This window comes from Cervus elaphus, chromosome 15 (genome assembly GCF_910594005.1).
Source record: "Cervus elaphus chromosome 15, mCerEla1.1, whole genome shotgun sequence".
Classification (NCBI taxonomy): Eukaryota; Metazoa; Chordata; class Mammalia; order Artiodactyla; family Cervidae; genus Cervus; species Cervus elaphus.
This window is the reverse complement of record NC_057829.1, coordinates 70,339,894-70,363,350: the sequence shown is the minus strand read 5'-3', so window position 1 is coordinate 70,363,350 and position 23,457 is coordinate 70,339,894. Positions and strand designations below refer to the sequence as shown.

Here is a 23,457-nt window from a genome sequence, read left to right as displayed (position 1 = left end):
ACTTTTTCATCACTTTCCTCTCCTTTTCTCACTATTGTTTATACTTCAGTCATTTCTTTTTCATGAGTCATGCTGGGAGCCTGTATAACTTTCTTTAATACTGTCCTCTAAACAGCTGCCTGTTACTAAGCACTTGTTGCTCTCACCCTCATCTCATCCATCCACATTGGTCAACCTATTATTCACTTGCTCTGATTATATTTCACTTAATTTGTTTGTTATACTGGAGCCAGAGGTTTGCAAATAGCCTCTTATACTATTTTATAGATATTTGTTTGAATAGAGTGGCTAGATAGCCAGAGTGCCAATTGCTGCCGCTGCTATTATTCTTGGTCATTGTCATTATCGCTATGGAAATTATTTATTGTGCACCTGTGATGTGGGCATCTGGATCTGAGTAAGCCTTGAGCAAAGAAACAGATGACACCAATGTATTCCCTCTTCTTGGTTCTACCATGAACAACAAGGAGTGACAAACAAGCAAATGAATAGTGAACAACATATAAAATAAATACTCTTTGCTTGAGGACCAAAGAAATGGTGGGAAAACATATATGCCTAGTGGTGGTGAGTGTCTGTTAGTCACTCAGTCGTGGCCGACTCTGTGACCCCATGGACTGTAGCCAGGACCCCTGCCCACGGAATTCTCCAGGCAAGAATACGGGAATGGGTAGCCATTTCCTTCTCCAGTTGCCTCTTATTAACTCCATGCTGCCTTAACAAGTATATGATGCAGTTCTAAGAACAACATACACCTAGGAAAAGAATCGGGAAAGCTAAATAGTAGGAGCATTCCTCCTGGAGGAGTGTCCTGAGTAGACACCTGGAAGGATCAGAAAGCTGTGAGGCAACCTTTCGTAGAAGTACATCATGTAACCATACGTTGAATGTGGAGCAAGTCAGAGAGACATTTAATTTTTGATGACACTGAGCTTTCAGGGGGACTAATATCAAAAAAAGAGAGAAGTGACATATTTGAAATCTATAAATTGCATTTCATGTTCGTTTGTCACCTCTGGGAAAAGCAAACAAAGTCTCTTCTTTTCCCCTGAAGTGGATGATGAATGATTGCTTAGAGTTGGATGGTGTAAGCCCTTGTCGCCATTATTGACTTTCTGTAGAAAGTAGTTCGTCTGTAGTTGTAATGCATGCAGTGCACCCTCCAAGGCATGAGTGAACTGGTTCTAATCACTAATGGGCTGATCTGAACAGACTAATTACTTTCCTGTTAAAGACAGACTCTTCCTGATGTCTCTACCCTCTTTGCTTCCAAGTAGAAAGCAGGAATTTGTTTAAGAGACTTGAACTCTCAATGGCACAGGGATCCAAGGACGAAGAGGACTCATTCATTTGTTCGTTTACAAAGATGTATGGACCTACTATGGATCAAGCTTTATGCTAAGCAAACAAGTCCTCCTTTTAGAGAGCTCACTTCAGGAATCCTGCTGAGTTTGGAGTCATGCCTTTATAGAGGCCTTTTAGAGTTCTGTCACTCAGATCATATTTCAGAATGCAGAGGATTAAGCATAGCAAAAGATCATTATTCAAAGTCATAGGAAGAGCCAAAGGAAGATAGAGAGCCAATATAAATTGGCAAAAACAGGGATCACTGACCACATTTAAGGAATGTAATTGATTATTTTTTGAAGAATAGTCACTAATTTGAAGTTACTATTTTGATAATATTTCCTAGTAGAATACCTTCTTGAGAAGATAGGACTTTATCTATAAATGACATCATTTACATCTAAAGATTGGCTCACACTTGTTACTTACACTGTATCTTTTTTCTCAAATGGGTTAAACATTTTCTATTTAGATCTTACTTAAATTCTTTGTTTGCTTATTAACATATTTAATTTTCATAACCTACAAAATGACAGAACAAACTTGAACTCATTGGAAGTATAATTACTGAAGGATTCTAATTTGAAGACTGAAATAATAAGATCCCACTAATCCATTTAATGAAAACGTTGGCTTAAAACTCAACATTCAGAAAACTAAGATCATGGCATCCAGTCCCATCACTTCGTGGCAAATAGATGGGGAAACAATGGAAACAATGACAGACTTTATTTTTTTAGGCTCCCAAATCACTGCAGATATTGACTGTAGCCATGAAATTAAAAGACGCTTGCTCCTTGGAAGAAAAGCTATGACCAATCTAGATAGCATTTTAAAAGCAGAGACATTACTTTGCTAACAAAGGTCCGTCTAGTCAAAGCTTTGGTTTTTCCAATAGTCATGTATGGATGTGAGAGCTGGACTATAAAGAAAGCTGAGCGCCAAAGAATTGATGCTTTTGAACTGTGGTGTTGGAGAAGATTCTTGAGAGTCCCTTGGCCTGCAAGGAGATCCGACCAGTCCATCCTAAAGGACATCAGTCCTGAATATTCATTGGAAGAACTCATGCTGAAGCTAAAACTCCAATACTCTGGCCACCTGATGCAAAGAACTGACCCATTGGAAAAGACCCTGATTCTGGGAAAGATTGAAGGTAGGAGGAGAAGGGGACACAGAGGATGAGACGGTAGGATGGCATCACCAACGTGATGGACATGAGTTTGAGTAGGCTCCAGGAGTTGGTGATGGATAGGGAGGCCTGGTGTGCTGCAGTCCATGGGGGTCAGAAAGAGTCGGACACGACTGAGCGACTGAACTGAACTGAACTGAATCCAGTTAATAGTTCATCAAGTGCTTTCTATGGTTCAACCACTGAATCAGTTGTAAGCTAATTGTGTTGAAGGTTGTGATTAACTAATTGAAATACGCTGTATACAGTGGTGTGTATTAATTAATGTGTGTGTATGCATTTGTAATTTTGTTGTTCAAGTAGAAATGAATATAGGTAATAATATTAAATGAAAAGAAGGGAAACAATGAAAAACTAAATCCATGATGCGATATGTAGCTGTGGATATAGTAGTAGTAGAAGGGGGCACAAACATGATTTAACTTGTTGAAGGGATAGGGTCCATGCATTTTTCATTTATTTTGAATTCTACTGGCAGTCTTACAAAGTTGTTTTTGCAATAAAAATGACTAAATAAAAATGGATCCAGACTGACCTGTTTGTTTTGAGTAAATTAAAGCAAGATTTGAAAGAGGAACCACTGGAAAGTTTGTGTAGGACAGATACATCTAAAATTCTCACAGAGGGATCTTCTGACATCTTCTATAATATCCGAAGTGTCAAATTCCCAAACAGAGGGTCTTATGTAAGAATGTATAGAAATCTTGAGATTTCGACCTACATATTTTTCATACCTAGAAGAAAAAACACGGAAAACAGGAGTTGTATTTATTCAATATTAAATATCCATATGTTTGAAAATATTTGCATCATTTTACCTCTCCCATCCCATGTTACTTGGATACAGAATATCTCAGACACATGACTCAGAGCATAAATGAGTATCAAAATATTCTAAATAAATGATAATTAAAAAGCAACTTGATATCAGTATATTCTGTAGGCCCAGGGTTTTTATTTTGATAAAGTAGTCTTCCAGGAGAAGCAGGTGGTGAGATCCACACTCGTGGGAAGAGTAAAACATATTCTGGTTTACAGAGAAATAGAAAATCAGAGGGGGAAAAGCACCTTGCCTGAGACAATAGATGCTCTATAAAATTGAACCTCTTCATATTATCATGGAAATTACTTGTTGGCAGTAGTGTAAAAAGGCTGTTATATATTATTGTTAATTGTGGTTGGAGACACAAAGCAATATGATCATTTGATGACTTATTTGTTATTTAGAAAATGACAGCTTTTATGTGCCAGTAAATAGGAAATCACCTGGAAATATTCTTGTGAATTTAGGAACCATCTGATCGTCCTTGCTTAATGCATACAATAGACTTTAATGATGGCACGGAAGTTTGTACCTAGCAGATTATCAGCTGGTTCCACACCAGCCATCCCTCTGTTTGGTGACTGCAAGACAGAGAAACCTATAACTTTGTCAGGATTTATGGTCGATGGACAGTGGCTTCCCTGGAACATAGGATGAGAGGCAATTAGTCTCGAGTTTTGTGTGCTCTCCAGCTTGTCCAGACAGGGGCTGACAGCCTTGGCGTTCTGCTCATTCCACCACATCCCTTTCTCCTCTTCAAGAAGGGCAGGGAGAAAAACAGCAAGGAACCTGAAATCCATCCTTGATAACATAAACACATTCCGACTGAGTGTGTCTAGTGTGCGGTCCTTGTGTGCCATTTGCCGTGACAGGACACATCTTTGGAAGATGACACTAACTATCTTGAGGTTTTAATATGATTGTCTCCAATGCCTGAGAAAGCCCTGTGTGTTTGCCTGACACTCTGCTCTTTTATGACAGGGCTCTAGTTTTTTCTTTTTTTTCTTTCTCTCTGTCTCTCCTTTCCCTGGAACTGCAGCATCCTCAGCTGGTAATCTTTAAACCCTGGGCTGCAGAAGTTTCTCTTCATACGGCCACACATTAAGCACATCTTTCATGCCTCTCTGAACCAAACGCAGAGTGCCAATTAATAAGTTGATGGGGAAGAAGTCAGTGGGTAGCATTAAGGCCACCTGTCTGGAGGCGTTAGGTGCGCACTTTGACTGAGTGAAAGGCAACCCGCAGAGTCTGGAATGAGGTACTTTATCACATTCCTAGAGGCAGAAAATGAGAGAATAAAAAGCAGTTTACAGGGCAGCTCCTGCATCTTGCTCCCATTGTGGATTCTTCACACTGCTTTGGCCAAGGTTAACCCTCAAAAGGAGAAAATCCCAAGCCTCCGGAGCTGTGGCTTTTTACATGAGTCTAGAGTATTCTCGTGTCTAAGGCTAGAGATGGAGAGGGCATTCAATGACTTTTTTCCATGGAACTTCCACTTATATCTGTTCAAACTGTTCTGGGCATCTTTCTAAGTCTTTGTGACTGCTCTGAAAACTCTTTTCATCCATCCCTTTAACTTGTGTTCATTAATTTGGTAAATATCTATTGAGTATATAATATATGCTGGACCTCATTCTAGCTGCTGGGAATATAAACTGTGGGGGATAAAAACAGAGAAATGTCAAGTATCACTATTCTCATGGAGTTTATTTTCTAAAGAAAGTATATAGACAACAAACACTCAGAGAAGGCATTTGAATACACAGCCTTTGACTCAAGATTATGAAAACCAGGCTAAAGGCAGGATGATGGTGGATATTGTTCATATGAATAGAAGTGTAAGGCGAGTGCAGAGAAAAAGAGAGCAATCCGGGCAGTCAGGCAAGAAAAGGAAGATTTATTAGAGGGAAAAGAGAGGGTGACTGGCCCTTAAGGAGAACCAGTGTCCTCCTTTCTGACGGAGTCCCCACCAATGAAAAATTCTCTAAAGGAATGGTCACGTAGCCAGAGGTCTGGAATCTGGTGGTCTCGCAGCTTTGAGAAGATAGGCACCAGTGAGATAACAGGATGCCATTTGGGCAATTTGGTCACTCTCAAGGATCACTGTGATTCATTCTTTGTTTGCGAGGTCGACATAATGAGCCATCTTGTCAGTGAGAACCCGTGTGAACCCTATCAAGAAGGGCTTGTAATAAAGAAAAATCTAATGGACTCCAATCCTATTGCTATTAGTATTCCTTTCCACCTTTCTCACAAATACCTGTGACAAGTCTTGCTCTCTCATCCCTCCAAATGGAGACTAGACAGGGCTCAGTAGGAATGAGGGTTGAGGTCAGGAGAATAATAGAAAATATTTCAGATTAAGGAAATAACATTTGGGGGGGGGATTGTCAAGGAGCCCTATAGGAGGAAAGAAAACTCACTCCTCCATTTCTTCCCACCCACCACCACCCCTCACCCCCCCAACCCCCGCTTTTAACTTGTCCTACCTCTTTCATTTCTTGATGAAAACATTTTCATGACCTTGGTCCACGGCAGGAGAGTGAACCTGACAGTCAGGGTCATTGTTTGGCCAATTGTTCTTCACCTGCTCCTTTTCTCTTTCTTGTCAAAAATTTAGCTCATCTTTAAGCTTTGTAAATTTACTTTTCTCTTGTTTTCTTTCCCATAATCTGCCACAGATTATGTTGCTCACAGACCCAGAGATTGAGAGCAGTTTACTGATCAGCTCGGACGAAGGGGCAACCTATCAAAAATACCGGCTGAACTTTTACATCCAGAGCTTACTTTTCCACCCCAAACAAGAGGACTGGATTCTGGCATACAGCCAAGACCAAAAGGTGAGTGTGATCACCTTGCTCGAGACAGTGGTGCGTGGTTGTCCTAGGGAACAGCAACCACTTAGTCATCTCTGTATTTCTTCTCAGTGGTCAAGTTTGTTATGTGCAGGAGCTTGAACCCTGTGCCTCTGGGGCAAGGAGCAGGAATGTGGATCTCAGGCTGCTTGTCTGAGCTATGTAAATGTCTGCAACAGCATGCAAAGGAAAAGCTAGACCATCAGAAAGATGTTATGGAGAAGCAGTTCTTACCTGCAAGTTTCAGTCCATCGACAGCCCCCAACCCCGATGGAATCTGAGACAGTTTTGTGTCTGTGAGATACAATCATTTTTTGTAAAGGACCCCCTAGGTTTTCTCAGAGCCTTAAAGGGCAGGATGGCTCTGAAAGAGTTAAGAGCAATAGCTAGCGACTTGTTAAAATAGTGAGAGAAATGTACATAGATGACATTCAGAATCAGGTAATCCAGGACTTTTCTTCTCTTGGTGGTTAGGCTGAAGGATAAGTCTATTTTTTTGGAAGGCATTGATTGATGTTATGCAATTGTATGTTATAAGCATGTTATGTTTATTGTATGTTTACGTGTACATGCAAGTGCGTGGCAATATGTATATGTATTTTATGGGATAAATAGTGTAAAATATATCATGTACTCTATACTGCAGATGGGCTTCTCTAGTGACTCAAATGTTAAAGAATCTACCTGCAATGCAGGAGACTCATGTTCGATCCCTAAGTCAGGAAGATCCCCTGGAGAAGGAATGGCTACCCACTCCGGTATTCTTGCTTGAGAATTCCATGGACAGAGAAGCCTAGCAGGCTCCAGTTACAAAATACATATAGCCCCTGCTTTTAAGGAACTTACATTTTCAGGTAGACTATAAGGCTGGCAACAGCAAATACAATCAGATTAAAAGTAGAAGAAACAAAATATACAGAGGCACATGTGAGAGAAAACCTAAAAAAAAAGCCAAAAGGAATATGGCTAAAATATTGGAATATTTTTTGTGAAATGCATGGTTCAGTGAGGTCATTCTGAACATTCTCTTTAGAGGACTTGTAAGTTACAAAGGACGTATATTTAAGGAAATACTTGGACTTAGCTGCGTGAGGAGGGTGTTTGAGGATTTTATCCATCTGGACTGGTATAGACATGTGGGGGTTCTTCCTGATGAGACAGGAATGATACTAGCAACTTTTCAAGGTCTCTAACTGACATGAGCATTTTTTGAGGAGGCAAATTAAAATTCTTAGGATTGGAGTTTTATTCATGCTGCCCTTACTGCCAAATAAAATCACATTAGCCTAAAAATAGAAAAGATTTGCAATTAGTATTTTTTTCCTCTTGAGCAGCCTGGCTCCCCTTTCAGCGGAATGTACAATTTCATTCCTGGAGTCAAGCCACCGTGCATTTGGTCCAGGATGGTGCAGTTACCAGAGGCAAAGCTGAGCAGCTCAGAATACAGAGTATTAGACATTTAATCCACTGGGCTTTTGTATTGTATTTGACAGTTGGTTAATTTTCCCTTGATGCCAGAGGCACAGTGAAGACCAGATTTACCTGGCTGAGTGAAAACTATGCATCTTTGCAGTTGTGTTAGAAGAAAAGGCCAAATATGTAACCCTTCGTGTGCCAGCACTTCAGACAGTAGCCCCATGACCGCAGTGGCAGAGTGAATTACCTCGGAGAATTTAGGGCATGTGGGAGTTATGGCCCCAACTCAGCCATGTATGGTACTTGGGGTCAGCCTTCTTTGCCTTAAAATGTGTTTGTGTGGGTAGTTATAATTGTAGGTACACTTCCACTGAGATTGAAAAAAGATTAGGCTCTGTTTTACGTGCTCCACGTGGTGCACTGTTGGTATAAAACAGCTATATCAAGAAGTATTCAGTCAACCTAGGGAAAGAAAATAAACACACATGAGTTCAGTAGTCTAAGAAGTTCTAACAAAGCAGATAGAGCCTTCATTCACACATAGTAGATACCCAATCAGAGTTAGTTCGATGGATTCTATGAAACTGGCAGCCCAAAGTATAGGAGATGAAGATCTTATGATTTCACCTGGACTTTAATGAATATGTCATATTTCATTTTGGGGGGAGGCACACTTTACACAAGAGGAATGTCATAAACAATAATGTAAGTTTGTATAGTTAGAAAACGCATGTTAACAGGATCGTGAATATGTTGATTTGGCTGAAACTGAAATTTTAGAAAGTTAATTATGCATGTACTCCTGGACCCAATCTTATTTTTCTTGAACTGTTTAGACTATTAGGAAAAATAATTCTCATTTTTTCTAATTAGGAGCCTTTTGAACATTTTGGTCAGTGGATTTATGTGTTCAGAGCTATAGATTATAAAAATTAACCTGGCAGTAGTATTATGATGAACTGTGGCACTATGAGGTCAAAATCAAGAAGACCAGTTAGGGTGATATCATAGAATTCTTGGTCTGGACCAGACAGAATGAATTCTGTCTTTTACAGGTAGAGGAAGCCTTAACAATCTTTGTTCTGTATGTAGCTGACAAACCAAAAATCTGAGAAGATTTTTCCCCAAAGGGGAAAATACTCATTAGTATCACATGTCTAAGTTAGGCAACTGGAATCTGAGTAGAGTTCTACTAAATGGATGGTGATGTCTGGAGATATCACCAAAGGGATAGAAGCCAGCCTATCTGCTAAGCTCTGTTTGTCTAGAGGAGAATGAAGGAGAGATGATCCTGGGAACAAAGAATTATGAGAAGCCCACTAACAGAAGTAGGGGTTGGGTAAGGGCTCCATATGTCAGGATTTGAATCACAGAATGAGGAGTGGTCCATTAGCAATGAGGGGATTGGGGTGCAGTCAGCCGATGAGCCACTAGCTGGTGGATTTGGCCTAAAGTCGAGTGGAGAAGATGTGTGGCCACTCCAGTGGGCCAGTGATATGGAAATAATAGCTGTCAGTCACCTGCAAATTGCAGAGCTTTTAGCCCCGATGAGAGGCAGCAGTAGGCCCCAATGAAGGTCCCATGCCAGTGTTGGCAGGTGAGTGACTTTTGGAAACAGGAACGTTCATTCTTCCATGTAAGTATTGCTCATCAGTGTGTCTGACAGTCACTGCTGCTGCAGAGCTCTTGGCGAAGATGGTGGCTTAAGTGCTGGGATTCACTCTGCTGAGGGCTATTTCCCATCAGTCTGTGGTGAAATACTGTGGGTTAGAAAGCACGGAGGTGGCAGCTCCATCAGAGCTCCCCTGCGCACAGACCTCCTCGCCTCTCTTCCGTCGTTGGCTGTTGGTCTCTTGAAGCATGCTTCCTCTTTTGAATACGCAGCCACCTTTACTTTTCCCTTATTTCCCTGCCATGGCTTTCTCTCTCCTTCTGTGAAGGAGGCTTTGAGGGCCCCAAGGACACAGTCTGGAACTCTGGCTCACAGGAAACAGTCCATATGGGCCGCGGCGCTCTGCCCTGACTGCGTCTCATCTTGAGTGTCTGGACTCTCAGCGGAGGCTTTTTGATGTGAGCATTTTAAGGGACTTGAGAGAGTTTGGTTGAACAGATTGTCCTTTCTGGCCCAAGATAGAGTTTTACTGGCCATCAATTCCATAGGAAGCCAGATTTAAAAAAAATAAAATAAAAGCTTTTAATCAGAGAGAAATGTGTATAGCCAAGTACCCTTGAAATCCATAAAACCAGGATATTTTGATATTTTAGCCTTTTTTTCTTATTTTTTCTTAGAAAAAGAAATCTACCCGTGATATTCAATATCTAGGTGGTTGCCAAGAGGTAAAAGTTTTCTTGAATGAGCATGTGACTCTCCAGCCACCACTAGAATAATTGAAGAGAAAAAGGCTTGAGACCCACAGAAGCTCTAAAAGAAGCAACCTGCCTTATAAAAAGCCCTGTCAGGGGGCTTCCGTGGTCTAGACACAGGTGATAGACTCCTTAGCCTCTGAATGTGAGGCTGTGCCTTTGGAAAGCCCTGAGATTTTCAGAAAAATAAGTGGTACAGACATTATGGAAAGTTTGTGCCAAGTGGGCCAAGGTAACCCCGTCACATGCAGTCACACCCTTTTGGCTTCTTACAAACCAGCAGTGAATCACTGTGGATGCCGTGAAGAGTTCTGCGGTGTTTATTCCAGGAGCACCAACCATCTCACGCTCCTTTATTTATTTGTTATTTCTGTAATTAAGCAGTAGGCAAACCAAACATTCTGCTCATTGCTTTTGTGACTTTGCATTTGGAAACCGAGCAGCCGGGAGAACAAAGATACAGAGCTTCCCCTTCCTTCCATGTGTCCCCACCCCTTCTTGCCTCAGTGCAGGAAACCACCCAAGCAAGGCTTAGCAGCAGGCCGAGTCTGCCAGATTACATCTTTATTTTAATTTGGCAATAAACTAGTGTACAAACTGTGCTATAAAACATTGCCTCCAACGGCATCTCTCAGTCTGTCTTAAACACCTCACTAAACATGATGTGTTGGGAAACATTGGAAATGAGAGAAAACAAAACGCAGATGTGACTGAAAGGAAAGAAAAAATAGAGATTTGTAAGAAGAGGCGTCTAAATCAGTTCTGCTGACCATCCTGGGGTGCTGGGCTCGAGGCCTCTCTGTTAGGGGTTGCACCGAGGAGTGATTTGTACAGGGGAGGGTCCGCAGTGTTGTGAAATCAATGTGAACACTCCCCGGGCTCAGACTGCCTGGTTGCTGGGGAGGAGAGACCCTCTTGCTTGGCTTATTCAGACTGGCAAGGCCCTTTCCTTGGGCAGCTTTGCAAACCTACCTGCTGCCCCAACCGTGAGCAGAAGGGACCACTTTTCTCCCGTCCTCTGCAGCCAGCTTCTTCTCCCCACCCTGTGGATGCCACGTCCTTTTAGGCCACAAACTCAGTTCCTACACAGACAAGTAAGAATCTGACTGAACGGAGCAGCTGGGTTTGGGCTGTGGGAGACTGGGGAGCAGGTGTGCATTCAGGACGGTGGGTGGATCGAGGTAGGGGGTCTTGGTCAGCTTCAGCCTACTGTTCTTGCCACCAAGAATGACTCATCCGATGTCATCAGACTTTTCAGAGTTTTTTGAGAGAAGTAGTTCTGTTTTGTTTGAAATGTGATATTTTTAAATGTTTGTAACTAACTCAGAAACTTAAAGCAGAAAACTGTACAGGGCAAGTCAACCTCATCTGCTGCCTTGTATTATCCCCAAATCACTTTTCTCTTCTTTTTTGTTTTTTTTCTTATTTCTCCATCTTTCTCATCATCTTTGTTTTCCTCTTGTTCGTGGATCTCCCTGTCAGTTTTATTTCAGGAGGTGTTCAGTTGTTTTGTGAATTAAAAAAAATGCATCCAAATGAGTGATCAATTCTGTGGAGGGACGACAAGAACTTTAGGACAGTTTGGTGGGTCACTCTTCATTTAATGGCAGTTCTAGAATATTCATGAGTTTGTATGGTCTCACTTGTTCCAAAGTCCTATGAGTCAACAGTCCAAGTAATACCATGTGGGCGCTTTCAGGATCTCTGATCTCCTCTATATTACAAACTATCAAAGTTTATGAGATAAATGAGAAATCTTCAGGCTTGCACAATGGCCTCGCCATCAGGATTTCGGTAAATATGTGTAGGATATACAAAAGACACAGCTTTTATGGGGGAGAATGTGCTTTGATCAGGAAACCCTTTTCACAAATAATTGAAACCCTGAATATTAACAGTGACATTCTCTATATAAATGAAGACTGAATTTGAGTTAAAATCATATATTGATAGAAAAGGAAAATTATACTGCAAGTATGTTTGAGGGCATTCAATAGAATTTTAGTAACTTGCATAATAGTACATTTTTAAAAGAACTGCTTTTAGCTATATGAGTCCAGAAATTTTAAACAGTTTTATATCTGTTTCTTAAAAAACAAACAAAAACAACACTTTCTTTTATTTCTTTTAATCCTTTCTACTTTTCCTGGCTGGTTGATAACAGAAGGCCATTGCTTATCACAACTACTTTGAATGCCAGGGATTCCCTGGGAAATAATGACTGCTCAACAAGGGAAGAGATGTCAGCAGTTTCCAAAACTCAGTCATATTAGTTTCTCACCAGTGACAGACAACATAGCAAGTGAGGCAGGAACATCAGCTCTCTACTCTGTCAGGCCCTGCGAATGGCTGTGTGACCTTCCGCAAGTCACTTAACTTTTAGAGTTTCTCCAACTGTGAAATGGAAGTAATAACAGTACCTGGCTCACAGGACTGTTTGAAGATGCTGAGATAACGTATGTAAAACACTCAACACAGAGTCTGGCACGTGGTTATTCAAAGACCTAGGGGAGGGAGCCACCTGGTGTGGCTTAACTAGATACAGACACAAGGCTGCCTTAGTGGTAATCCAGGATTGTCTTCCCCACATACGAGAAGTTATAGATACTTTAGACAACGTTGACTATACTCTTAGTCAGTCGCTAAAAGGTACCATTGAACCAGAATGAATGGAGCAAGCAAGAACCGATATCTGGTCCTAAGAAAATATTATCGATTATCATAGCAGTACGCCATTAAATATTAAAGTATTTGCCTTCACAGCAACTCTATTTGTTTTTGAATATACCTAGCAGCCCGTTCATGTCAAAAGGGCAAGATTGAAATAAAATATGAATAGATCTTTCAAATTCAGCCCCTGGGGGATATTCAAATGATTTCTGCACAAGCACAAACACTTAGGAGACTGATACCTACCTAAAGCCATCACGTTTCCCAAGGCACTACATTAAGTAAAAAGGCACTCAGTTATTTATAAGAAATACGTACAGCGTTATATACCATGCTGCTTTGGCAAGATTTCCATGTGCTTGGAATTTCCCAATGTCAGAGCTGATTTCTAATCTCATGAATATGTTAATAATTTAAGTATCTAAGTACAAAACTGGCAATTAGACTGGAAACCAGGGAGCTTGCTAAATGTCAACCCCAATGCTTGTTTATAAAACAAATTCTCAAGCTGAAATGTCATCCTATGCAAACACAGAAGGCCTGTGTTCACCTTAGCTAACTTGTTTAACCAGGTTGTATCATTATTTTTCAGTTGCTACATAAAGCAGATTGATCTATCTATTCCCAAGTTTGAATAAATGGGCTGTGAGAATTAGGAGAAATGGACATTTTAAAATGAGTGATTAGGACTAAGGTTTGGACAGACAGAATTATGCTCTTTGGTAGCTATTTGAACTTAATTTATTTCAAATAAATTACATTTTTGCTTGTGTGTTGTAACTCCAGTACTCTTGCCTAGAAAATCTCATGGACGGAGGAGCCTGGTGTCCATGGGGTCGCAAAGAGTCGGACACAACTGAGCGACTTCACTTCACTTCACTTTGTAACTAGCTTTTTCGATCTGTTCTAACCACCACTTGTCTAAATGGATTAAGATGCCTCTTAAATCCAGGCATCCGTCCGGGGAACTTTGAAAGACGTTTGACATCCTAAGAAGAGCATGGACCTCTTTCTTAAACCTGTCTCTCAGAGTGGCCCTTTAGAAATCCAGCAACACTGGCATTTTCCTGTATTCTTCCTTTTCAAGAGTGGTTGTAACCAACAGTGTTGCCACAGAGGGGAGTGGTTTGGGGAGAAGGAAGTCTTGGCCTTATAAATAGACACATTTTGTGAATTTATGACTCTGAATTTCATATTAAAAAAAATTTCAATGTTACCTTGTCCAACTTCCTCTCTTCAGCATAAGAGGACATTGTAAGTACAAATTATAAATGGCACACTCTGTGGTCTAAGAGACCCAGAGGCCTCGCCAGGATCTCATAGCTGGCAAGACGAAGAGAAACCAGAAGTCAGAAACCAGCCTCCTGAAATGACCAGATCCTGTACTATAAAATAGTATCAGATGAAAAGTCACAAATTCAAATTGGCAAGGCTCTCACTCACCTGACTTGCTTAATTTCAGTGCCTTCCTGGCTGATCTCGCTGCAGGCATGATGAGAAAATGTCCCAGAATAAGCCTTGTGGTCCAAAGTCAGATGGCCTCAGCTACTCCAGGAACAGCCAAGCTAAGCAATATCCAACCTTAGAGGCAAGGGGCATGGAAATGTTATCTAGGATCCTTCCTTGCTTCCTGAAAGTCAGGAAGAAAATAGCAATCACACCTGCTTCTCCTTGCCATTCCTTGTTTCTTCAGGGTCTGTGGGCAGTTCAGGCTGGAGGCAAAGATCAGCAGGAAGAGGAAAGGGTAAGAACTAGCACTGACCCTTTACTCCATAGTAAGCCCTCTGCCAGGCTTTTTGCATTGATTCCTCAACTTCTTTCTTACATGAAACATTGACTTTATCTTTATGCCTATTTAATATTTGGGGAATCTGAGGCTCCAAAAGGTTAAGAAAATTCCCTAGGGTGGTTGATAGAGCCAGGAGTCTAGTCCAGGTTTGATTTTCTTCATACTCTGTCCTCACTGCACCAAACACTGCCTCCCTAGAAAAGCCATTGTGATATCTTCTTTTCTTTAATTGCCTTTTTTTTTTTCTATTTTGTTTAACCATCTTCCCCATGTCCAACCTACTGTGAGACCTGTTCCCTCTGACAGATGTTGTAGTACGCATTTCAGGAGCTAAGTTTCATGAGGGAAAACTGCTGTTTGAAGATCACACAACAGAGGAAGGGAGAGGAAGAAGAGAATTGTCCCTGGCTGATTCCCAGCAGCCAACAGTCCCTTGTGACTCAGCAGGCCAGCTTGTGCCACAAGCACTGTGACCCCTGCTCACTTCCTCCAACCTTGCACCCACCAGCTCTGGTCCCAGGGGTCTGTGTGTAAAATTTCCCCTTGCCCAGCAAAATGACTAGAGTTTTCAGAAGTGACTCTTTCTGTAAATTGGTACAGCCACTGTGGAAAACAGAATGGAGATTCCTTTAAAAATTGAAAATAGAACTACCATATGATCCAGCAATCCCACTCCTGGGCATTTATCCAGAAAAGACTCTCAGAAAGATACATATGCTTCATGGGGCTTCTCTGGTGGCTCAGCGGTAAAGAATCTGCCTGCTAATGCATGAGACACAGGTTCAGTCCATGATCTGGGGAGATCCCACATGCCATGGAGCAGCTAAGCCTGTGTGCCTCAACTATTGAGCCTGTGCTCTGGAGCCTGGGAGCCACAGCTACTGAAGCCACGTGCTGCAACTACTGAAGCCCACGTGCCCGAGAGCCTGTGCTCCGTAACAAGAAAAGCAACCACAATGAGAAGTTTATGTACCACACCTAGAGAGTAGCCCTGCAGCCTGAAGACCAAGCACAGCCAAAAATTAGTAAACAGAATTGCTTTAAAGAAGATACATACACCCTGATGTTCATAGCACTTTTTGCAACAGTCAAGACATGGAAGCAATCGAAATGTCCCTTGACAAATGAATAGATAAGGTATGTCACACACACACACACACACATACACACACACACAAATACGCATGCGCAGATACCATCACTCAGCCATTAAAAAAAGACTGAAATAATGCCATTTGCAGCTACACAGATGGACCTAGAGATTATCATATGAAGTAAAGTAAGTCTGGAAGACAAAGACAAATATCATATATAACTTATATGTGGAATCTGAAAATATGACACAGATGAACTTATTTTCAAAAGAGAAACAGACTCACAGACATAAAAAACAAACATGTTTACCAAAGGGGAGAGGGGAGTGAGGGAAACATAAAACATAAAATAGGAGTTTGAGATTAACAGATATCCACTACTGTATATATAAAATTGATAAACAAACTTCTATTATATATTATAGGGAACTATATTGTTATAACCTATAGTGGAAAGAATATATAAAAAGAATGTATTTGTGAATAAAACTGAACCACTTTGCTGTACACCACGTACTAGCACAACCTGGTAAATCAATTATACTTCAATAAAAAATTAAAAACTGGGATGAAATAGATAAAAATAAATCAGTAGTCCTTGGAATGATTATATTAAATATTTAGATATTCTCGAAAAGTATCTAAAGCCCATCATTCAAATTTAAGACAAAATTTATAGTTGCCTGTGTATGTATAGCCCAGAGATTCATAGTCATTATCTTGCAATAACCTATAATAGAAAAGAATCTGAAATGGAATACACACACAAACTGATGTATGTGTGTGTGTATATATAAGCTATACTTAAATGAAGTGACCCTCTCTTATGCTCAGTCCTGGTCAGATTTTTTCTTTTTAAAATTTTGTTTACTGTTATTATTGTTGGTACTTTTCTTCCCTTTCCGCCTTCCCACATCCAGGGGCCCTGGCTCATCCAGGCACCCGTCTCTTCCCTGCTCTGCTCAGCCACTTGCTAACTGCTCTGTCCCCTCTGTCCCATCTCCACATGGCTGATGGATCTATCTTACGGAAGCACACTTCCAAAATGTTCCAAGCAACAAGTTTTTCCTCCTGCTTATTTTTATCTCTCAAAACATGCTAAGTTTCATCATCTATGCATTTAAATAATGGTACAATTACATGGCTCTTGAAAGCTATTCATTTTTTCCTGTCAGTGTCTAGATATGGGGGATTTGTGATATAGATACTTAGCATCTAATTATTTTATTTATTCTCTATTTCTGCATCTATATTATAGATCCTTTAAGGCTAAGGTTCCATTTGAAAATTTCCCTAAGTACCTTCAGATCTGGGAGCACAGAAAGTAGCCACAAATTGAACTGGCCCACTGTCACCTATTGACCCTTGCTGCCCCGCCCATTCAAGTTCCATATGTCTAATCCCCCAATCCTGCCAAACTGGACTGTGGGGCATGTGACAGACTTCATTGCCAGCTGGGGGATGGCCGGTGACAGGTCTGATAAATCCAACCTCAGGAGTAATCGATGGAGCTGGTGACATGTCATCATTCCTGCTCACTCTTCATCAGCAAAGCTTTGGGAGCCCTTGTTTTTTGACCTCATTGTCCGTTGAGTCCAGTCTCCATTAGCTCCCCACAAGTTTTGGTTGGATTGGCCTCCACCCAACCTGATCCCAGGCTGTGTTTATGGCCTCTGCTCCCACTTCACTTTTTTTTTTTACCCACCCCCGCCAAGCTGGGTCTCTCACGGTTGACAAAAGAAGAACAAGGATACTGCTCTAACTTTTTCTGCTCTGTTTATTTACTCAGATTGACCTGCTTGTCCTGGAACACTCTTTCCTCATATTGTTGTCCTAAGAGATTTTAACTGTATGCCCAGTCCCACCTTGAGAACTTGGGCAGACTTTCTGATTTTAATGTCTTACATAAGCCACCAGAGCAATCTGGACAAAATATAACACATTACTACATATCATGTATGATAGATGCTGAGAAGTTAGCCTTTCTTTTGAGGAACTTGCATCTCTTGGAGGTGGGGTAGCTGGTGTGGGATGGTCATCATGGTTCTGTATGTGTTCCTGTCCCCACTGGCCAAGGAGAAGACTTGTGTTAGAAGTGGGTGAAGTTTGAGGTCAGTCATGATGTGATTCCCCACTAAGAGTGAGTTCTGGCCTCTTTTGCTGTGCAACCAGAGGATCAGAGCTCATCTCGGAAGACCATGGACTTCTCTGGATTGCTTCTCTTTCTTCCTGTGGAGGCTAGTGGAGGAGGAAGCTTGATATTTGCAATGCCCCAGGGCTGGGACTAGAAATTGATTGAAAGTCCTGAAGGCCCCATCTCTTTTCTTGTTAAAAAGAGTGCAGTAGCTGCAGTGAGAGCTGGAGAGTCATGAGGGGACTGAGTACTCCGTACCCAGGCCATCCCCGGGGTGGGATTAGGATGAGGCAGATCAAATAGAACTGGCAGGGTTTTCTGTCAGCCTTTTCAGGAAGGACAATTTGCAAGCCTCCTGTCTCTGAAACTATTAAGGGCAGAGCCACAGAGGGGAGGGAGCAGGCAACCTTGAGGAGAGCCAACCGCAGGAAGTGTTCCTCCAACCTGGAAGCCTCTGCAGGAGACCCAGGACCTGCCTCCTGATGAGAAAGTTGCCATGGCGACCTTTATGGTGAAAGCATCCAAACCCATCAAAGACTGAAACTCTTCCCTGGTGGCTCAGATGGTAAAGAATCTGCTTGCGACGCAGGAGACCTGGGTTCAATCCCTGGGACAAGAAGATCCCCTGGAGAAGGAAATGGCAACCTGCCCCAGTATTCTTGTCTGGAGAATCCCCATGGACAGAGGAGCCTGGAGGGCTACAGTCCATGGGGTCACAAAGAGTCGGACTTGACTGAGCAGGTTTCACTTTCAAAGACGGAAACATGCTATCACTCTTACCTTTTGCCAAATGGTGTCCTTGCACTGATTTCCTAGGTGCAAAAGAACATTCCTAATAGGTCCCTGTCTTAATGCTATAAAATGAGGAGCTGCATTGATCTGATTTAGAACAATTGAGAAGACTTTCCAGGGACAGCAATGCTTGCAAGCTTTTGCATCACCACAAGGAAGTTGAATTTCTATTTAAAAAAAAGATGCTAAAAAAAAAAAAAAAGATGCTGTTCTGCTCGCAATTCAACCAAAATGTGAATGGTAAGAAGATGGAAAATGAAAGTTGGAAGGAGCTGCTCTCATACCCCACTTCTTCCAGCCCTTCTTGTTTTGCTGTCAATTAAGAATCCAGAGCATAGTTGGTGGATCTCACTCTTGCCAACCCCCAAGCTGTTTGTCCCCCTGTGGCTTCCCACTTTATTCTCCATTGGAGCCTTTGACCCTCAGCCAACTTGCAGCTCTCCAGGATGGCACCAGAGAGGATTGTACAGTTGGTTGAAAGCCGGTAATAAAACCAACCCTTGAAATTGCATCCTTTGCAATTAATTGCATTTTTATCTGCACTCTTCATATGGCAGACAAAGACAGATGGCAAGAAAACAAGCCAATGTGATAGTTATCAAGTTATCAAAAAAATAAAAAGAAGGAAAGAAGGACTGACTAACTCTTCAGGGGAGGAACATCGCAGGAAGAAGTGTTGAAAGCTCCCACACTAGGGTAATATCAGAGTGGAGAGGTGGACCTTGAGCTGCTAATACATTTTGAGCTTATATGAGCAATGAGTTTGTGCTCATTAACTTACATTTACTGAGATGGGGAGGCAGTCTCAGACAGTTTAGAGTGATTCTAAACTGGAAGAATCATCTGCCTTGCATTCTTTTGTTAACCAGAATCTTTCCCCTCTTCCTTTCTAAAATGTCTACTCCTTTAATTTTTTCACTAATATTTTGTACCAGGATTAGTTAAAAAAAAAAAAACAAGAAACAAAAAACACACAACAGATCTAAACCCTTCCAAGCAGGCATCTGGGGAGGTCATGATAGAGGATTAGTGGATGAGCACTGCTCTCCTAAGACTAGTTCAGATATTCTTTTCTGCCTCCCTGATCATTCACCCTCTCTCTTTCTCTAGGTTTGGCACTGCTGGAGAAAGCTGTGCATGCTTTCTCTGATGTGACAGATAGTAATAATAGTTCTCAGTCCTGTGTTCTGACAGTCAAAAGAAACCTTGGAGCTGGAGAGAGACAGGGAGGGAAATAAATCTTATTTAGGTGCTGCCACCGCTATGAATTTTATTAAAGGACATTGACTCATCCTACACAGAAAGCCTTCTACTGGTGACTGAGATAGTCACTGGGTGAAAAAAAAAAAGGCTTGGGTAGCACTCTCTATTTTGAGGAGGAAAACTTTGCTGTCAGACTCTGCAGGTTTAATGAACACATTAACTTGGATGGCTATGAGTTGTTTTCTCCTTTTCTTGGTGTGACATCAGGCTGGACAATTACATTTTTAGAGAGGAAAGGTTTGAAGTAGCAGGTGGAGTATACAGAGCAGCTCTGTGTAGGGGTTAATATATAAGACCCTACCTTCAAGTCCTTGGGAATTTCAAACGTGCTGATATTTATAGTTTTGTTTGTTGGTTTTAGGTACAGGCCTCTAGCTATGGATCCATGGAAGTAAAACATCTTCCTCTGCTAAATTACCTTTGTCTATTCTTTGGGAAACCTGAGTGTTTTACTAGGTAGATCCATCACTAGGGAATTTGCATGATATAAAGTCAATACTTTATTTTTCCCCATTGGTCATCTACTATGTGCAAGGCACTGTGTAGATACAAAAAGATGGAATTCCAGACACATAAAAACTTTGTGATCTCATCAGAGAGGGAAGGGATGATCTCAGATATTTTAGAGTGAGTTTAGATAGGTAGGGATTTCTGTCTTGCATTATAAAAGGCTCTCTTGAAACACTACTAAGAAAGTTAAATATATGGACTATAGTCTGATAGCATTTCTTGTACCATGGTTCTTTGGAAATGAGGCCACTAAGAAATCTCAGTGTGTAGGAGAGGGTTCATAGAAAAGATGTCCTCTGATCTGGACCTAAAAAGAAGACTGGCATTGTGGTAGGCAAGCGTTGAAGCCACCTCTGCCAGAGTGGGTAGCACCAGGGAAGGCATGACAGGGGGCATGTGCCCAGGTGTGAATGGAAAGGGGAGAAGGCAAGTCCACTGACATGAGAGGGTACCTTTTGAGATAGGAAACTATAAGAAATGTCACTGAGCTGAATAAGAGAGGCTTGGTTTATTGGATTGTTTGATGTACCCACTGCTTGAGGGGCCTCTAGATGCTCACAAATAACAAAGCATCTCCTTGAAGAGGATAAAAACAAATATCATGGGACATACCTGACTGGTCCACAGGTTCTGCATCCAAGCCTAGAGGGATCAATTTAAAAAGACATAGAGGAAAACACACACACAAACACACACATAGATGCTGGCACCCAGCAATTCCTCACTGAGATGAATTCTATGTGAAGACAGAGATAGCAGTCCCTTGGTGTAGCTGCAGGAGAGCTCAGAATTTATATATGATTTTCAGAATATATGTGAGTCTAGCCTTCACACAGAATTATTATTATTTCAAACCACCCCGATTCTCTTAGATTTGCATAAATCTTTGTATATAAATATAGATACTAACATACACTTATAAATTGCTATAGGCATACACAGTGGCATGATTTCTGTTCCCTTTGAACTCATAGAAGGCAGTGCAGCTCTGGGCTTTAAGTTTTAAAAAAAAAAGATGGTGCAAGAAGGGAGGAAGCCACAGACACTCAGGATCAAATGATTACTGTTCTGATCCAAGTTTGAATATTAAAACGCAAGTGTCCGGGACATAGTGGGAAGCCGGACATGCACCCTCTGTCTGCTTGGCATCTGAATTAAGAGGGAGGATGTGTTTTCTGTTACCTCTATGAGGGGAACTGTCTCCCCTTTTCTCCTCAGCACTCTTAAAATGAATCAAGCATGAAATGTACCCAGGAAGCCTCCCCCAACCCAAGCATTGCAGGGCAGGGAAAAATAATAAAACTTGAAAGGAAAAGTCACAGATTCTTCTTGGCTGAATGCCCAAATACTGTGTAGCTGGGGCCAAGTGAGCAGCTCGCTTTGGTAGCCAAATACTTCAGCCTCTTTTTTGACTTCAGGATGTGTTTTGATCCAGTGTACACAGTGTTGTAGCAGGCTCTTCCAAGGGTCAGTAAATCCTCACTGAGCTGACTTACTTCTTGGCCATGCCCGGTACATCTGCAGCCGTGGTGAGGTACTTGGTGAGTCATTTGACCCTCCGCTGAGCGCTGGGGCTGGAGAGGGCCGACAATCATGGTTCTCAGTACACAGTGACTCACCACCCATTCACTGTGGGATCTGGCACGCGCAGTGGTGGATGACTGGGATGTGAGTGGGTTACAGACCAGGTGCATAGCAGAAGAGATGTTCCAAAATGATATTTTCAAATCAGCCGTCCAAATGTCCACGGGAACCGGAATGTCTCGAGCAATAGGCATCTCCGGGCTGCCATCAGAGGACACTTCTAGCAGCAAAAAAAAAAAAAAAAAAAAAGCACACACACACACAAATAAAGGTTCCTGTAAAACCTTCCTATAAAACCATCCCGGGGATGGTACTGTGAAAATTAATGGAGAGGAGCAGGAGTAGGGGTCAGCCAGCAATGAAGAACAGGATATAAGAGAAGAAAGACATTTGGAGGGGAAGGAGTATGTGGAGGGTTAGACCCTGTCTCATGAGCAGTGTTTCTTTGTGGTTGCCCTTGGAGAGCATTGTAGCAGTGTAACAAATGGACTTGAAATCTCCCTGGCTGTATAACCATTGGTAAAATGGCCATAATAGCTTTATATATCACTGGGAGGGATGGTATGTGGATTAAATGAAGGAATGCATGAGGAGCACTTGAATTATAGTAAGAGCTTAGTCCATGTGGGCTGCTGTTAGAGCCTGAAGTTCCTCTACTCTCGGTTTAAAAAGCCATCACAGGCTCCTTCTGCCGGCAGGACCGGATTTTCTTCTCCCTAACTTGCCATTCAAAGCCTTTTCAAGTCGCCCTCACATTTTAATCTAAATTTTAGGTTCGGTTCAGTTCAGTCACTCAGTTGTGTCCAACTCTTTGCAACCTCATGGACTGCAGCACACTAGACTTCCCTGTCCCTCATCAACTCTGAGAATTTGCTCAAACTCATGTCCATCGAGTCAGTGATGCCATCCAACCATCTCATCCTCTGTTGTCACCTTCTCTTCCTGCCTTCAATTTCCCCAGCATCAGAGTCTTTTCCAATGAGTCAGTTCTTCACATCAGGTCGCCAAAGTATTGGAGCTTTAGCTTCAGCATCAGTCCTTCCAATGAGTATTCAAGACTGATTTCCTTTAAGATGGACTGGTTTGATCTCCTTGCAGTCCAAGGGACTCTCAAGAGTCTTCTCCAACACCACAGTTCAAAAGCATCAATTCTTTGGTGCTCAGCTTTCTTTATGGTCCAACTCTCACATCCATACATGACTACTAGAAAAACCATACCTTTGACTACATGTACCTTTGATAAGCCACATTTATTCATATACCATCCCTGAATTTCTCACCTCTTACCCATGCTATTCCCTTTGTGAGTACTGCTTGTCTGCTTGTCCTATCTTTGTCAATTTGAATTCTACCATTCATTCACATCCATGGTGAGTCACCATACATCTCAGAAGCATCCCTAATTGATTTCTGAATCCTCTTCCTTTGAATTCCTTTATCTGGTGGTTGCATGCATTGCTCATTATTTTTTGTCAGATTTGGGTTATATTATTGGCTTTCTGAAAACTAGGTCTAGATTTTGGACTTCTTTGTATTTCAGACACCAATCTACATATTCCAGGGCCAGTGGTACAGCTTACCAGGCAGAATGGGATATGAATCCCAAAATATTTTAATATTTAGTGGG

At 41.7% G+C, this 23,457-nt stretch overlaps 1 protein-coding gene across 5 annotated transcripts in view; it reads left to right on the top strand.

Moving 5' to 3' along the window:
• Positions 1–23,457, top strand: part of SORCS1 (sortilin related VPS10 domain containing receptor 1) — a 571,188-nt gene that overhangs the window by 364,676 nt on the left and 183,055 nt on the right. For all 5 annotated transcript variants that reach the window (XM_043926561.1, XM_043926559.1, XM_043926560.1 and 2 more), the window contains exon 4: positions 6,041–6,199. In XM_043926561.1, coding sequence (XP_043782496.1) covers positions 6,041–6,199 — 159 coding nt within the window. The remainder of the gene's footprint in view (positions 1–6,040; positions 6,200–23,457) is intronic.